Source organism: Patiria miniata, unplaced genomic scaffold (assembly GCF_015706575.1).
Source record: "Patiria miniata isolate m_02_andy unplaced genomic scaffold, ASM1570657v1 HiC_scaffold_3, whole genome shotgun sequence".
Classification (NCBI taxonomy): domain Eukaryota; kingdom Metazoa; phylum Echinodermata; class Asteroidea; order Valvatida; family Asterinidae; genus Patiria; species Patiria miniata.
Genome location: NW_024037069.1, coordinates 39,930,154 through 39,949,261, shown reverse-complemented (window position 1 = coordinate 39,949,261; position 19,108 = coordinate 39,930,154). Strand labels below are relative to the sequence as shown.

General features: G+C 42.2%; 1 protein-coding gene across 1 annotated transcript; it reads left to right on the top strand.

Moving 5' to 3' along the window:
- Positions 1-7,438: 7,438 nt before the first annotated feature.
- LOC119738097 (sulfotransferase 1A1-like) lies at positions 7,439-16,344 on the top strand. The gene is made up of 7 exons (XM_038212829.1): positions 7,439-7,807; positions 9,965-10,141; positions 10,798-10,928; positions 12,407-12,650; positions 13,006-13,100; positions 13,763-13,928; positions 15,262-16,344. Exons 1-7 carry the CDS (start codon positions 7,768-7,770, stop codon positions 15,372-15,374), a joined length of 966 nt encoding a protein of 321 aa, XP_038068757.1. The 5' UTR covers positions 7,439-7,767; the 3' UTR covers positions 15,375-16,344.
- The last annotated feature ends 2,764 nt before the right edge of the window (positions 16,345-19,108 follow it).

The following is a 19,108-nucleotide window of genomic DNA, read 5'->3' as shown; positions in this document are numbered from 1 at the left end:
ATTTTCAACAAAGCTACAAAATAATACCTAAATATGCCTTTTTACTATGTGTTGATGGCGTTATGAGGACGTTTTTGGAAAAATATGTTGCCAACTACGGCTTCAATTTATGCGCTTACGGCAGCCCATACAAAATGGCGCCAATGTTTACAAACAAAAGAAAGGCCTATACATGTACATGCAACAACAACTCCTTCTTGACTCAAGAACTACGCGATAAGCTGCGTGCTATATATAGGAGTTCAGCTCTGGTGTATATGTACACAAGCTGATTTACCCGATCATAGATCGGGTAGGGCGTAGTGTTGGGGATGAAAATGTGGGGAGTTAAATGTAAATGGTGGATATAGTTGGGGAGACATGCAGTTATAGAAAAGCAATTTATGTGGTGTGATCTGAGACAATTTCTAACCACTAAAACCAATTTGAGCAAAAGATCATCTTTTAAAGTTTGGAGTTTGGAGTAATTGAATCAGCTACATGTATTCTGAGTAAAGAAAATCATTATTGTAGGCTACAATATTTTTATTCGGGGAAGAAAAAGTTGGGGGGGGGGGGGGACCAAACAATGTCCCCCGCCTGAAAATGTGTGGGGGGGGGGGTCCCCCTGTCCCCCGTCAATTTACGTACATGATAATTATGTACCGTGGCAACTGTCTGTAAATGTTGCCGTTGGTCTGTTAAATTGGCTTTTGTGAGGCAGTCGCATTTGGAAAACGTAGATGGGGGATATAGTTGAGGAGACGTGCAGTTATAGAAAAGCAATTTCTGTGGTGTGATCTGAGGCAATTTCTGACCACTATATAAAATCAATTTCAGCGAAAGATCATCTTTTAAAGTTTTGAGTTTGGAGTAATTGAATCAGCTACATGTATTCTGAGCAGTAGAATCATTATTGTAGGGTACAATTTTTATTCGGGGAAGAAAAAGTTGGGGGGGGGGACCAAACAATGTCCCCCGCTTGAAAAATGTGGGGGGGGGGGGGGGTTCCCCCTGTCCCCCGTCGATTTACGAACATGATAATTATGTACCATTGCAACTGTCTGTAAGTGTTCCCGTTGGTCTGTTAAATTGGCATTTCGTGAGGCAGTCGCATTTGGAAAACGTAGTGAAAAGGTTACCGTAGTACACAGGCGAAGCCTGATTGTACAGTTTTGACAATAAATAATAATGCAATAAAACGTGAAGGTGTCATTTGAAATGAAAATGTTGAGTGTGACCATAAAATATGGAGGGAAGGTCATAATTAAGTTTCAGTATTGAACTCTTCAACAAACGTTAACTTCAACTTCTTCACAATTTGCGAGACCGTCTGGCGAGGAAAAAGTCGATTCAACTTTTATTCAAGTTGGTTAAACCATCTATATAAGAGCAAGTTTTACTCGGCCTCCGAGAAATGTTTGCTCCTGAAAGGATCCGAGACCGCGGTCTCCCGCGACGCCAAAATGGTTCCACGTCCATGTAAAAATGTGGAGGGTGTCTTCCGCCGGGTCGGACACTAAAGTCTTTTTCGTCGATTTTTTTGTGACTGCGTTTAAGATCGCGATAAGTTGAAGCAATGCATCGATCCTTCGTTGATCCTAAACAGGCCCCCGAAATTCTAACGCGACACTGAATTATACGTGGCGGGCAGCGAACTCACAACGCTCAGCCTTGGTGGTGGAAGCATGGAGCTGTAAACACATTATGGAAGCAACAGCACTCTATATCACGCGACGTCACATGCTTGCGCTTCAAATAGTGAGCACCGTAGACTCAACCTCGTTTCCAGGGTGTGGAGCAGGCTGCAGTACGCGTTGCCAGTGACGGTTTTACGCATAGACGGGAAGTACCACGCAGTGTAGACTTTCGATTGGTCAGACCGCGCTAGGCATACTAATGTGTAGTCCTTCTGAGTATTCGTTGCACTCGGCACAGGGGCGGCAAGCGAAGCATATGAAAGAATAGGGACACTTGGTGGCCACGCACCATGGACAAAAAATATTCTACCAAGGTCACCCCATACTAACGTTTGGTGAACTCTTTCGCAAAACGGCCGAGTAGAACACGTAAACGCAACCCCTACGTTGACCTCGCTGACCTCGCACAGTCTAGACACGCAGAAAAAGCCAGCACAGGGGGCGGCCAGGCAGTCAACGTGAAAGCGCACACGACGGCAAATTCCTGCGCAAAACGAAGTCACGAAAAATCGACTAAACGGATCGCCGGTCCGTACGGGAAAATCAGGACGACCCGAAGCGTCCGACCCGGCGGAAGACACCTTCCACATTTTTCCACGGACGTGGAGCGATTTTGGCGCTGCGGGAGCCCGCGGTCTCGGATCCTTTCATGAGCAAACATCGTCTCGGAGGCCGAGTTAAACTCTCTCTTATATATATAGATGTACATGTATACATGTACAGATGTAGGCCTACACGTGTTATACATTGCAAGTTTAGGCTGCATTGTCAAGTACATGTACTCACATTGTAGTTTGCGTGTACATGTACTTTATAGGTTGCATGCAAAACGTAGCCTCCCTTCATAGCGGCATAGGGGCACGTGTGGTCTAGCGGTGGAGCACATGATTCATGATCGGGAGGTTGTGGGTTCGAGCCCCGCCGTGGCCATGCGTGTCAAGTGCCCTTGAGTAAGGCGCTTCACCTCAATTACTCCTCTCAACCCAGGTGTTAAATGGGTACCGGCATTATTCAATGCTGGAAAGGTAACAGACTCGCTGTGGAGGAGGTGTGGCGATCCCCCCACAGCAGCATTATGAGTCTGGCCCAATCGCTAAATGAAAGAGAGATGGGCACTCCGTTCCTGTGAACACAGGTTCGTCCCTTCACCTACATAGCGGCATGTGTTTATTCTCAGTCCTCTCAAGAAGAACTTCCGGTAAAAAAAACAGTGTTCCGGTATCCCATCAGCACCCCCGTTGAATCGCGACTGATGACCGACCATGCAGTTTATAATTGGTGCCAGGCTTTCACCGGAAAGTCCAGCCGGATATATCTGAGTCTGTGACGGATCATCACGGAATTCCGGAGAGATCAGCCCACTGTAATCCTAAAATTAAACGAGTATAATTACGATGTTTGGTTGAGATTCTACGGAACCGTAATAACGTAGCGAAAGAGATCATAATGAGATAGCGCTTGCCGCCCAGCAGATCATTCTTTAGCGCAAAGTTGAGTTTACCTGTGAAGAAACAAGGGAATGGGGTTGGATACCAATTAGGGAGGGCATTATGATCTCTTTCGCTACGTAATTACGGTTCCGTAGAATCTCAATCAAACATCGTAATTATGCTCGTTTAATTTTAGGATGCTACGTCACCTCCATTACGTAACTCCGAGACCATATGAGATATTTAGAGCCAGGTAAAACGAAACTTTAATCAAGATAGAACAACCATGGCTAGATCATCTTTGCACATAAATATTTATTGTTGTACAGCACACAATACATAACTGCAAAATATATAAAAATTATTATAATACAGACCGTTTTGTTCCATATACAAATAAAGGAATTAAATTGTAAGTCTGTAAATTCTTAAGATAAACTTTCCTGAAGTTTTGTTGAAAATGCAGCAAGCTTCTCTATTGGTTTGTTGTAAAACCGAGCGAAAGTTGCAGATCCAGACCAGCCTGCCGTGGCCAGTATGGTCTAAATGGGAACACCACAATTACTGGCTGCTGATGTTGAGGCTGCTCGTACACTGTGTGCTTTGAAGACGGAAGCATCAATGCCCGCGTCATTTGACGCATTTTTAATCCATCGACTGATGGTATTTCTAGAAACAGTCTTATACGGCTTTCTGTAACCAATAAAAACACTACATTGATTTCCTCGCAGTGTAGAAGTGCGAGATAAGTATTCGTTCAGTGCTTCAACCACACAAAGCTTCTTATTAGAAGGAAACGCAGGCAAAATAATATCTGACAAATGCACTCCTGGGCGTGTTTGTTTCAGTAGTTTGTGAACTGAAATACGACACTCATTGGCTGTTAGATTAATATCACTGAGTGTCAGTAGATACAAAGTCTGCACTCTCTGAGCTGATAACAATGCTAACAACGTTACTACTTTTTTACATAGATACATCAGTGACAATTTTGCATTGATATCCAATGAATCAAAATATCGTAAGACAATGCTTACATCCCAGATTGTTCGATATCTAGGAAAGGAGGGTCTCTTTACAAATACTCCTCTCATAAACCTACAAGTTAATGAGTGACTACCAAATGATATTCCATTAGGAAACTCAACAATAGTGGCTATTGCCGATCTGGCGGTGTTAATAGCACTATAACTTAACCCTGCTTCAAAAAATTCAGTTAAAAAATCCAGAGCCTCGCTTATCGATGGCGATATTGGATTAATGTTTCTTTTACTACAGTATAATTGCCACTTGAGTAAGTATGTTCGATACTGTTTCTGCGTTCCTGGCCGCCAAGAGGACAGGATGACTTCTGCAGAGCGGTCCGAAATGCCTGAGCTTTGGAGACGTCTCCGCACAAGTGGCATGCCAGAAGGGACATCTTCTGATGTAGGGGGTGTACTGCCGCCTGGTCTTGCGGTAAAAGTGGTGCCCTGTATGGTTGTATCAGCACCGGTTGTGCCACCAACATACTCATCACATTCGGAAACCAGTGTTGAGTTGGCCAATTCGGGACTACAAGCGATCCATCCGCTTGGTCCTGTTGTACCTTCTGAAGTACACGGTCTATCAGACTGAATGGAGGAAAAGCATAAGAACGGAAATTATTCCACGGTAATAAAAACGCATCATTTGCGTGAGCTTCAGGGTCTGGTTTCCAAGAAACATAGGGCTTCAACTGGTAATTTAATCTTGAGGCAAATAAGTCCATATCTGGTGTGAAAAATATTTTTGTCAATTGCCGAAACAAATGCGGCTTAAGCATCCACTCGATATCGACATTCGTGCGCCTGGACTCCATGTCGGCTTACACGTTGGGTTAGCCGGGTATGTGTGATGCAGACAGCCAGATATTTCAATTGCAAGTTTAACCTCTTCCTTAGAATTTTCTTTAGTCAAGAGTTTGTCAGTTAGCTGTACAAGTGGTACAAAGGATGTTATCAGTAATCCTTGCACTTTTTGACATTTGATGTCCATTGATCTTGTACTGGGTTTTAGTTGCCACCAGATTTCTGGGTTAACAACAGTTTTTGTGTCACAATTTTGTGGGCGAGGGTATGAGTTCTGCTTTGTTTTCAAAATTCTGTCCACTAGTGTTGCCAGTTTGTCCTTAGCTTTTGGCCCAGTGTTGTCCTCAGCCTCATGACTCCTGCTGAATGTCCCCTAGCAAATCAGTTTCATCTGATGATTCATTGGCAGAAATCATTAAATCATCGATTTGTGCGTCGGAATTTTCTTCAGCACTACTATTCTGCAATTTTACTTTTTTCCCCACATGATTACCGCTTTCGGTTTTAGCTTTGCGTTTTGGGTTATTTAACCCCGCAATATGAACTGTCATAGCACCGCTATTTGGGAAAAACCTTGTTGCATGTTAGCCACAAAGGAATCATTTAAATTCTGCCACATCTCAGCATTATTAAGCGAATTATCGCCTTGCTGAGTAGATAATGATTCTGAGGCATTTGCCCGCGATCCTCGAGTCCTTTTAGGTGCAAGTTTTTAACCTTTTGCAGTACCCTTGCCTTTGCCTTTACGACCTTGTTGTTTAACAGCGGGTGGCACTGGGTGACTGTCCGGAGATTTCTCCATAGTAGGTTGGATTCTCTCACCTCTAGTAGGTGTGGCATGCCGAGAAAAGTCTGACATAGCAGACAAGGTATCCAACTCCAACACGCTGTCGACATAGGCTTCAGTCATGGTATGTAACGCAGCGTGTGCTAAGTATACAATTGAAATTTGCTCTGGAACAAATTACGTTCGTCTGATCCTCGGCTAGGTTTCAAGCACAATGATCTGCTGGGCGACAAGCGCTATCTCATATGGTCTCGGAGTTACGTAATGGAGGTGACGTAGAACCTTTATTTGCCTTTATCTTACAGAAACGAATTATCGTACTCATGTGTGCAAAATCTGTACGCGTGTGCATACGTGTACATGAAGTGGACCGATAATTGGGGTTCACTGGACCACGAGAGTGAACTGGCCATAGGTTGCAATTATTGTATACTGGACGACGAGAGTGAACTGGTCAAAGGTTGCAATTGTATAGAGTTATCGTATTATGTGTGCAAAATCTTTACGCTTGTGCATACGTGTACATGTAGTTGACCGATAATTGGGGTTCACTGGACCACGAGAGTGAACTGGCCATAGGTTGCAATTATTGTATACTGGATCACGAGAGTGAACTGGCCATAGGTTGCAATTATTGTATACTGGATCACGAGAGTGAACTGGCCATAGGTTGCAATTATTGTATTGTAACGTCTCTCTGGGTTGAGAGACATTATCAAATAAAGAGTCAGATACAAATATCTTACACACACACTCTAGTACTTTATTCGGGATTATTTACATCTCAGGTCAATAGAGGGCGCACTATATACAATGTAAAGTTAAGGCGTACATGATTATCTGGTACCGACTAGGGTCTACGGCCAGTGAGCGGACAGCTCGATAATCTACGTGATCAACAATTTAATGCATCATATGCGGGAGCTCTGTGTAGGTCAGAGCTCAGCTCAGGAATCTACTGGGGAAGAGCCCAGTACAACAATGACCAGAACTGCTTGTTCTACGCGCTTTATATAGACTTTTGGGGGCGCGTCTTAGCCAATGGGAGCATTGGATTCTAGTAGTTATGAATAATGCATCCGTGTACAAAGGCATGGGGAAAGTTCTCTATGGGAGATTTGTACACGACTGACTTAGACAATCTACTGGAAGAAAGTCCGAGAGCAGTGGTTAGCGGGCGAAGTAGGATCACTCGTGGGTGCCTTACGGGGAACTGATCCTCAAGGAAAAGGGAAAGGGAATAACTTCTCGGTACATAGGTTTGTGTACAAGACTTAGTCTCTAGACTAGGTAAGAATCTACACACTAATGCTATGGAGTAAAACTATGAGATGAAGGACGTAACCTGACCTCTAGCTACCGTAGGTCTCGGCCAGTGGGTTAGCGGGACACACTCGCTGGGGTGTACGGGTTCACTGAGGGGTGAATACACGGGTAGGTTTTAGCGAGCCACATTCGCTAAATGCTTGGGGTCAATGTGGGTCGGATGCGAGGTAAGGTGTGTGAGGGGAATTCGCATCGACTCCGGGGAAAGGTGGAGGGAAAATGGCTAAGTCCTAAGTACATGTCCCATGGCGGTACATGTTCAATAGCTGTGAGAGCTACATGCATTGCGCGCTATACAATAGCGTCAATGTGCTGCACACTTATACGTGTGTCTAAGACTTCGTGGTAAAGCTTCGCGCTGTGTGAGGGCACACAGGATCGCTGCAAGCATTACGCTGTGCACGGAGTGGAATGGACTGGTTGGGAAAGAAGTAAACTACGCAATTTGCGGGAACGCAACAGTATACTGGACCACGAGAGTGAACTGGCCATAGGTTGCAATTGTAGTTATCGTATTATGTGTGCAAAATCTTTACGCGTGTGCTACGTGTACATGTAGTGGACCGATAATTGGGGTTCACTGGACCACGAGAGAGACCTGGCCAAAGGTTGCAATTGTAAAGAGTGTAAAAGCAGTGAACACTATCTTGTGTTGGTGTACCCCATTTTTTGGTGAGTTAGTTTGTCATCGTTCGCCGTGCATATGGGGGATCGACATGCATCGTGTCAACAACAACAGTTACGATATATACTACGGTAAGTCAGTTGTTTCATATCATACTGTATCATCCTTGTTCACATGTGTTCTTATTCCTCCATCTGTCCGTGTTCATATCATTCAAGGGCATCAATCACTTATCAAAAGTGTGGGGGGCATACACTCTAAAAAAGAAGTGTAAATTTATGTTGTGTAAAACTGTTGTTTAAAAAAATTGTGTCATTTCTGCTCAATATTGAGCAAAATGAAATTTCGCTTGTACCTCCTACTTGTGTCAAATGTGTTACACATGAAAAGGTAAAATAATACCCAACATTGACTACAAAGTACAAGTCCCAGCAGCACAGGGAAAAAAAGTTAAAATCATGGTATGATTACCCAAGTGATGGGTTAAAGAAACTGAATTTACCCCACAACTGTGTAACAATTCTCAGTTCATTGAACTCGTCGAAGAGTAGAATTTACCACGACATTAGTAAAATGTTACCACGGTGCGGGGTAAACTGACGCACCGTGACAACGTTTGCCCAATATTGTGCCCGCGTATCACTCATGTACAAAATGGCCGCCGCCTGTGAGACCTTCAACAATTTGGGGGTTTTGAAGACGAGATTTCTTTGTTCCAGATAAGTCGGTGAAATGAATTTCAGTGTTGTTTCCTCCAAATGCGATCCTGATGTATGAGGATTAATATCGGGGAGATTGGAGAAGTGACATGCTTATTATTTAGACATTATTTGCAACTTGGAAGTCACGGCTCTGCCAACCACGATTCCATGCACAATGATGCATGCATTTCATGCACCGTTAGCGAGTGTTATCAGATCTACAAACACGCAGTAAAGTGACCGACATTTGGGGCATTGTTTTTGAATGAGTTGATTGAGGGAAATTATAACACCCCTGCCCATCATCTAGCCCACGTTCTTCGTAATAGTCCTCATGCATCAGCACCATATTTGGGGAAATATCATCTTATTCATTTTACTGACTTTCCAACCCAGGACTCAGTTATTGAAATCCCTCGCGATTGCTGTCTCTAGCATGCAATTCAAATTGCAGAGTTCAAAGTTGAATAAAACCGCAAGGGTCAATAACAAAGGTACACAACTAATTTAAAAACAACCCAAGTGATGGGTAAATTTAGAACCCAACAATGCAGGGTAAATATTAGAACCCAATATCTGGGTAAGAAACTGACACAACACTTGGGTAAAAGGAGGGTTGGGTAAAGTTTACCCAATAATTGAGTAAAAAGGGAACACGGTCGTCACATGGGTAAACTTTCTTCCCCAACTTTGTTGTGCAAACACGTAACACAATTATGGGTAAAAGTTACACTGAAATGGGTACCTTTCTACACTTTAGCTGTTGTGTAAAAAAAAAACTACACAAGTTGACGACCATGTTCCCTTTTTACTCTCGAAAAGGTAGTAATTTTACCCAATATTGAGCAACTATATTTTAGAGTGTATAGCTTTATCGGAACCAATGAGAGCGCAAAGCCGTAACTGCGTGGGGTTCGGGGCCCGTTTAAGGGCCCCGAAAAATGTTGGATTCTAGACGCTCTGTGGTGCGATCTGAGGCAATTTTCTGACCACTTCAACACCTTTTTTTTTAGCAAAAGATCATAATTTAAACATCATTTTTCGAGTTTGGAGTAATCGATTCAGCTATTCTGAGCTATAGAATCAAATGTACGCCGGAATTTTTTTTTTTGGGGGGGGGACGAAAAAAAGTGGGGGGAGGGACAAACGATGATGAAGCCCATGGTTCTTGCAAGACAGTACTTGTTTAAGTTCGCGCACAAAGCAAATGAACAAACAATATAAATAAAGAAGAGCTGACGAAAAAGTAAAAGTACACACTGTATTGAATATAACTGTATCTGAAACCTGTAGGTGTAGGCTAGGCCTACGTTGCAATTCAATTCAAACTTAGCTGGTGTAATACCGAGGACCTTGTCTTTGCCTAATGAAAATTTTGGATAATTTTGGATAAAGTTGGCCAGAATTTGGTTTGCGTGTTTTTCTGCACTAAAGGTCCCAGTCTGAACAAACAGTTACCCCCTAGAGGGTGTATGTAAATCGTATAAAAATTGGCCCGAGATTCGGGACTGTAGGGTTTTAATTAATTAAATATGTCCTTTTAGATATTACTTAAGGGCCACCAAACCATTCCCCTTTTCCTTCCAGAATTGATGAAAGCCTACCGATCCCTCCCCGTGGTTCCACCAGAAGAAGGGGAGGAGCTAGACTATGTCTATAAGGGGGTGCGGATGTACACGATCTGCGAGAGGGCATCCTTGGACGCCCTGCCCACGTGGGAGGTCCGACCCGATGACGTGTTCGTCATGACCTACCCAAAATCAGGTACGCGATAAAAACGATGCATGTGGGAACAACCAATGTCACAAAAGGTGTGTGGGTTTCTTTGCATCATCACGATTTTCATGTTGCCGAGTTTGATGTCATTGCCCAAGGCGGTATCCGATTTTGTTCTTGGAGGAAATGAACGGCTTTTTTTTCTATTTTAGTGTAAAAATGGAAGTTGGATTAGTGACGAAAAACATACTATTAAAAAAATTGACTCGCAGCATTGCATGGCTCAAGACTATTCCGTAATGATCCGGTAAAAAGGAGCAGCAACATGGCTAGTCATAGCCTCCTACTTAGACGCCATGGAACGAGGTGGAGTAAACAATAAACTAGAGACATATGACCTCGTTGGATGAGGACATGTAGTACGGTACAAGCCTCACGAGGTCTCGGATTTCATTGGTTGTACGCCGTGATGACGCTTCCTTCCACAAAGTCTGATTGGTCCGTAAGCACTGTGGGCAGCACAAAATATACCTACACGCTTTGCGTGGGTACATGTACATGTACAATTTTTAAACATGCACGCACTCCAGAGTTCATCTCGACAGAGAGTTCTCGCTAATTACGCAGAGATCACGGGACACCGCTTATAATTTGGCTTACTCATAATGTTTATCACCTGATCACCTGCTTGAACTTTGACCCAGGCACCACGTGGATGCAGCATATAGTCCTGGAGGTGATGAAGCTGACTGGCCGTGTCAGCGTTAACAAGGAGGTGCACTTGTCTTTTCGGTTCCCTAATCTCGAATCGACATGGATCCATCACATCTCACAGGTTCGTTATATCGTTGCCTTACGATCGATCCAGAAAACCAAATAAGGGATACAACAAGGAGCAAGTTCGAGCGAGCACCATTATTAGTCGACAAGTAGTCAATTTGGGACGTATAATATACGCATGCGCACTAACTACCAAAGTGTGAACGCGATGGTCAACTTTCGTCATCACGAAATTTCTTGGTCCTGTTTCCCGTTGTGCATTAGAGGATGCGCACGGCTATTGGTAACCAGCGATGCAACCGTGCCTCAAACTTAGTCGGCTGTAGTCCAACGCCAACCTGACTCTTTGGGGGGGGGGGGGGGTCAGGTTGGCGTAGCGCTACATTCCTCGCCTTCCACCGCTGTGACCCGGGTTCGAATCCCGCCCGGGCCAATATGTGGATTGGGTTTTCAGTCCCTGCCTGACTCCGTGGGTTTTCTCTCAGAATAGTCCTCTGGGCTTGTCCTCCCACCTCTAAAACTGTAATTTTTCTCATTGTCCTCTCTACAGAATTCTTCAGGCTTTCAAGCTACAGTGCCTGTATAGGGCACTTTTGATGAATCCTTGGTTTCATTACCAGAAAGAAATAAAACAAATTAAATAAACCATCCGTTAGTTCGAGCGAACTGAGTCGAACTAATTGTTTCCCGCTCGAACTTGATCAAGGTTGAAATTCGCCCGGGAAAAAAGCTGATTTGTTATGACAAATTACATGTCATTTTGTAATTATACGTTGGAAAGATATGTGGCACTTACCAAAGGTTATAACTTGCGCCAGCTTTCGTTGGAACAAAAATTACAACAAATGCATCATGGGTTAATCAGATGAAATGAAATACAGTTTATGGTAGGATTTATGATACAGCCTGACTTGGTCTTGCGGGAAAAAAGGTGACACCGAATCAATGCTTTATTTTGTTTCACAAATATTAATACACATTCCCTATTGAGCCCACTATACCGACGCAGTCAATTCGAGGGATTATTTTTCGGCTGCTTTCATCATTATTTTGTCCTTGTCCATTCTGTTTTGAACGTTGATTTGGCCAAGTAATAGTGACGTCATTACACAAGCCACAACCTATACTCTGGCTGATTTTCAGTAACCGTCAAAGTTTCCGCACACATTTATTTTTGTCTGATTTTATTGGGAAATGAATCTCACACATTCACAAGCAGTTTGCCAGTGGACCTCGTGCACAAGTACCCCCTCAAGGGTTACGAAGCGAGAGTTTGGGAGACCACTGGGCGGGATATTCGGTCGTACGCATGGTGCTCACGCTATGATGCTACGGGCTTGTGTCGTAAATATCAGAAGAATAAATTAGCTTATTTAGTCTTATTCTGTCTATTGTGCGCATTGGGATTAATATTACTCGTGCGCGCCTGAGGTGTGTCCCCCCCCCCCCCCCCCCCGTTGGATCCTTCGGAAAATGTTCAAGAAGCGCCATCTATACGGAGTCCATGTTGATTCTGTTCCCTTGTCTTCTCAGGCGGGTCTGGTGAAACCCGGGAACGTGGTCTTGGACGAAGCGCCCTCACCGAGACTGATCAAGACCCACCTGCCGTCTTGCATGCTCCCCGAGCAGATGCTGACCAAGGCACCGCGGATCATCTACGTCAGCAGGAACCCCAAAGACGTGGCCGTATCCTACTACCACTGGCACAGGTCGGCTTATTTCTTGCCCGGCTACGATTCCTGGGACGTCTTCTTCGAAGAGTTCATCAGGGGAGCAGGTAAAACTGACAACGTTTTCAATGTTCACTAGACAGAATGATATCCCGAAGTTACGATTTAGCTAGTCAAATCCCTGGCCACATGGCACATAGACCTGTATGTTGACGGCTTCCAACAGGTCATGTTAAAAAAAACTAACGATGCCTTTTCACCACCACAGTTTAAAAAAAATCAAGAAAGAAAGTGTTCAAAGAAAGTGTTAACATACAGTTACATACATGTTAACACTGTGAAAACATACAGATGCCCCAGTAATGACTTCTCGTTCTCTTTTGATCTCTCGTGACTTCATTTTCTTCTCATGATCTTCATATTTGCTTAAGCCTTGTACATTTCTCCTCCCGTACTCTGCAGTGATCAATGGCTGCGTCTTCGACCACAACTTGTTCTGGTGGAAGAGACGGCACCAAGCCAATGTCCTCTTTGTGAAGTATGAGGATATGCAAAGAGTAAGTGATACCAGGTACCAGACATAATCGGGCCATGGGGTATATCGACAGAATTGTGAGCGTCACCTCCCTACCAACTACGCTTGATACGTCACTAATTCCGGTGGAAACCCCAAAATCAAAAATGTGTATTTCGGGAGTGGAGCTTGTCAAACACAATCGAAAAGCTGTGTGAGAAAATATCATAAAAAAGGGGGGAAAAGACACAAATAAAACATGACAATTTATATTTCTTATTTGGTAACATTGTTGCTTAATTCCTTATCAAACCAGTGTGGCATACTTTTTTGTGTTGTGAAAACCAGACTTGCTTCAGTTTCAATGTTTGAGCAATGTTCGTGAATAGTTGGTTATTGTGGGCGTGATCGCTTTCAATAACAAAAATATATGGATTAATACCGGCATTGGTGTAATGTGGGTCCAATTTGCAGGGGGAGGGAAGGTCGTCTAAGCGGACGTCATTCTGGATGGGGCACTAAATAGGTAATTAACAATAGAAAGCTCAGTGTTTGCCTTTCTTCTAAATTCTGTTGGGGCATAAGGGGCCATAGGCCTGGTTGGGGATGGGGGAGGGTCAACCCCTTACCACAGATTACCCCAACCCCTTACCACTGCCTACAGATTCGAATGTTCATAATCATGTTTGAAATGTTTTGGTGCAGGATCTGAGAAGCACCATAGCCAGAGTGGCTTCGTTCATCGGGGAGAGTCTGACTGAGGCACAGGTGGATCAGGTGTACGAGTCCAGCACCTTCAGCTCCATGAAGACTAACCCCAAGGCCAATCTAGACGATAGCTACGGCAACATGAAGGCCTTCATGCGAACAGGTACATACCTAGACCTGAAACTTGCGATACGACAAGAAAGTTCGCTACCAGTCCACTCATCCGAAAAAGGGATAGGGTGGGGGCTGGGTTGGAAAGCATATTCATACAGGTGGCGCTGTTTAAAGTAGACAATCAAGGACACTATTGAACAATAGGTGGCGCTCTTTATACAGTACATTTTTCGATGGACACACGATTTTTCCCGACAGGAGAACGATTTTGCTTACAAACAAAAATTAATTGGGGGTCACGCCGCCGCCGCCCCCCCCCCCCCCCCGCCTTTAGCGACGCCCGTGGACCCTAGCATAGATTACAAGCGTCACACAAACATTTCCTAGCATAGGCCTATAAACGCTCGTACAAGACAGATTATAACATAATATTATAGCCTACCCTTGCAACTTCGTCGCAGAAGTTCTCATATAAACGAATACATGTATGACCAAAATCCCTATCCCTGAGAATTCCAAAGTGTGATCAAGTCCTTAGATTTTGTACAAGTGTTTTCAGAATCGGACAGTGGAGTACTTGAGGTTAGCAATTCGATGTGTTTCTGCTACCTCATGCTGACAAATTGCACGGTGTTTCACGGTGAAAACCTATAGGGGCCTAAATGCCTATTATTTTTGCACCTGGAATACCTTCAAAAATCCATTTTATGATTTCCAAAACCTATTTTTAAAAAAAATCTATACTGACAAAGAGGGGCACTGTGAGGCTTGGGGCAAGTTCGAGCAAGGACCAGTGTTTAACTAGTGGTTTGTTCGTGACGTACCTAGCGCATGCGCACTGAAGTTGAAGTGCGAGCGACTCTAGTCGAACTATTGTCATGTCAACGACCATCAAAAATGGCGGTCGCACAATTATTCAACACTTGTTGTTTCTCTTTATTTACACAAATAATAGTGATTGTGTATATTTTAGGACACCTTACATAATCGACAATATTATTAATGGTGACAAAAATGACATAATCGTAAACTGACATGGAAAAAAACTGTGCAATGAAAATGAAATTTAGCGCTCACATTTTCGTTTCCGCCATTTTTGTTGATAGTTGGTCCTCTCTGCACCATGCTATGGAAATTGCTGTCGATAACCAGCTATAAATCGTTGCGCGACCAGCTGCAGTAGGCTGGTTCCAAATACAAATGTAGTCGACTAGCGTAGTCAACCATCGTCGACCAGACAGAGTTCGGGCTAAATTTAGTCGAACTATGGCCAACCATTGGTCAACAATATTTCTTGCGCGAAATTGCCCGATATTGACGAGTGGTTATTTATAATTAACACGTTTTCTGTTTTAACCTGCTCTTTTGTTTGGCCATTGCAGGGAAAAGTGGAGGCTGGAAAAGCACGTTCACGGTGGCCCAGAACGAGAGATTCGACGAAATTTGCCGAGAAAAACTGAGAGGAACCGGTCTCACTTTTGATTTCGGTTTATGACTTTTCCCCGCTGGTTATGGGCACAATGGAAAACGAAAATGTTATATTTTTAACCAAATTCTTAAATCGATATTCTTAAATATCTTATCTATATACCGTCTGTATCGTTTTATCAGTATTATCTTTTATCGATCAGTATTGGGCGCTAAATAAATACAAGTATTGTTTTAAATAAATATAAACATTCCTCACTTATTAATTTTTTGAGTAATCTTTAATTTGAGGTTAATTTGAATTCTGAAGTGCTCATTTTTAATAGGGTATTTATAAACTTGTAATTTTTATCGTAATTTGTGTAAACCAATTAAATTATTGAAGTCTTTGACTTTTTATTTGGTGATGTCTTTTTAATGAAATAAACCAGAATTGAATTGAATTGAAATTGAACTATCTACCACTATCTCCAACCGAAATTAACTTCAGTTTAGAGAGATTGCTAGTTATGGATCGTCTCATTTCCGTAGCTAATCAATCAAACAGCAAAAGGCCCTTCGTCATGGTACATGTATTTTTGTCATACCAAGATAAAACAATTATTTAAAAAAAAAAATCCCTATGGTAAGCGAGGAAACAAAATCCGCAATGCAATCTCACAATTTTTATTAATTAACGATCGTGGAAATCCATCAAAAGGAAAAGACAGGAAAATCTCAGTGTGTATATTATCCAGAATATTCGATTTTAAGGCACGCATTTGATAACTTGGTCCCCATTCTTAAAATGTACATAATATTATCTTTGCAGCATTTTTACCTATTGAAGAATTGTATCAAAGGGAAAATTGAACCGTGGAACAATAGTTAACGATTATCAATCAATGAAAGCATTGTGCACCAAAACGTTTGAGTGTTTTATGAAAAACATTAATAAAAAAAAATCATTGTAAAGTTCTTTTGTACTTAAATGAGTTACGATGAGTTAAAGGACGCGGTGCTATTTGGTTGAAACTTTATAAGAGGTTAAAAACATCGATTCATTATCCACTTGTCAGTTTCATACATGTCATCGATGCGTATCTAATAAAACTCTCGGGTATTCTCTTTTGAAACCATAGAAAGTTTATCAAATGTATAGAAAGTCTATCAAATGCAAAAACAACACTATCAGCTGTACAGTACCGGCATCGATTACGAACCACACTGTGAAAACACTTTAGTTAATTTAAAAGAAGAATAGATCTACAGCACTAAAGGGAGGAATCAATAAACTGCACCTTTTACGTTTCTACGTTCCTCATATCGATTTTTTTCCCGGAAAAATTCGCAATACCCTCAAAATGGCCAACAATTCTTGATATTGATGTTTAATAGCAGCTGGCAAGGAGGTGTGGCTACTATGGGTGTGATAACTTGGCATTTGTTCAAACGTCAAATTTTCTGTCAAGTTGTGTTTTTTTGAAGATGAAAAAGTCCAATTGTGGCAATTGATCGCGTTGGTGACACCGAAGGGAGAAAATTATTGACATGGTTAGGAGATAAGGAAGCCTTTAAATATCGAGGCAAACGATCAGACGTCCACCACTTCTGGTGTCGGATAACTCGGTTGCAAGAAGACTTCCCGACAATTGGGTAAGATTGAATACTGTCTGTTCGTAGTTGGACATGTGTTAGTTGTGTATAACGATAGCGAATAACTAACCATTCAAAAAACATAAATTGTTTTTAGCAAAAGTTTATTTTCAGGCTTCGGCTTTGATTTCGTCCTGAGTACGCTTCGTTGACAAGGCGTTTAGCCATAAGCAACAATGCCCGATTCGGGCACGGCCATATTCATACTACACTTAACCAAAAAAAGAAAGTCCCCCTTAATAATTTTTTTGTTGATAACTCAAATACTACTGGGCACATCTTGCTCAAATTACGACTGATCAGTACAAAAATTCCTTAGCAATCCAGCCATACACTTTGTTTGGCCAAAAACAGTGATAATGTGTACAAGATTATGCAATTTATGACAAATGGTACCGAAAACAAAGTTGCACTTTTGTATATAGTGTGAACAAAAGTGCAACTGTTTTCTGTATCATTTGTCATAAATTGCATAAATTCGTACACATTATCACTACTTTAGGCCAAGAGTATGGCTGGATTGTTAAGAAATGTCTGTACTGATCAGTGGCTATTTGAGCGAGAGGTGCTCAGTAGTTTTTGAGGTAGACAAAAAAGTATTGGAAGGGGGACTTTCTTTTTAGGTTGAGTGTAGTTGAAAGCCTATTTGCGAATGGGCGTTGTGGAAATGAAAGTCTTATTATTATTAAACCCACGCTATGTCCACATGAGGTATTTACGCATGGGTAGGGATTCTTTTTAGCCTACCATTAACATAAGTTTAGCCGTACTCAAGCAAGCAAGCAAACTCAGCTTTGATCTGCCTGTAAAATTAGCTATTAGCATTGATCACCAACGGCACATCATGATTATTCATAAGATGGAATTGGCGTCAGGGTAATGTAAATTCAATATTGGGCTTTGCCCTTCACCGACGTATTTTTGTAAACACTGTATACTCAGTGTTGTCCGGAATGATTGTGAGAAAAAATCAACCGGATGGGAATCGAGCCCCCGACCTGCTGCCCTCCAGTGCCGAGGTCTCACCACTCGATTACCGCGCTTGCCGCGGATCGGTTGGCTGGTTGGAATCGAATATATCAGCGGGCACCGCAACTAAACTGTTCATAAGATAGAATTAGCGTCGGGGTGATGTAAATCAATATTGGGTTTTGCCCTTATCAGGAGTTCATTTACACGACATTTTTGCTGGCAGATGTTTCCCCCGCAAAGATGGGAGAAAGGGTGCACTATGGGGGAAAACAAAGCATCACGCTCAAGCCCACCACACGAACCAGAATGTCTACGTTACCACACATCTACACTTGTGCATTTCATTGTTTTTTTTAAACAGTCAGATGTGACTACACTGGAATTACAGCTGACTGTAATTAAAAATAAGTCTAATTAAAAATACAATTAAAAATAAGTCAAACATAATTTAGTCTCTAGTCTGGTTAATGACTTTAAAATCCACTGTGAATTATATTTTAGGTAGAAAGCTATATAAAACGTCTAGCCTGTATATTTTTCGTAGCGACTAGATTTCAAGTCGAGACTAGACCTATATCTATACAAGGTGAGTAAAAAAAAACCGCCAAATGTCGGGACCATTATTTTAGTGAAGTTCTGCATGTAGCACTTTCAAAATCTAGGATATAAACTTCACTTCATAAGCTTTCTTTAAGTACAAGAATCATTCCAATCACTCTTGTAATTTTCAAGTTACGGAATTTTAAACACAACCACTGGTTTAAAGTTCTGTCCACGGATCACAAAAAGGTAAGTGTTCTTTCAGCAAAACGAAAGCAAATCACATAGGTATGTGTGTGAATTGTTTTGTTTTGCTGAAAGAGCGCACACCTTTTTGTGATTCGGACAGATCGGTGGTTGTGTTTAAAATTCCGTAACTTAAAAAGTACACAAGTGATTTGAATGATTCTTGTACCAAAAGATCGCTTATGAATTGGGCTTTCATATCTTAAATTTTTAAGTGCTACATGCAGATCTTCAATAAAACAGTAGTCCGACATTTGGATTTCGGGTCTTTTTACACACCCTGTAGAGGAATCAGTCAATTGTTCTAAACGTGCTGGATAATTAACTACCCTGTGTGAAATTCTCCACGATTAGAATATCTCCCCTCACTGGAGGTTTTGTCAAATTGTGTTCCTACAAAGACCGACC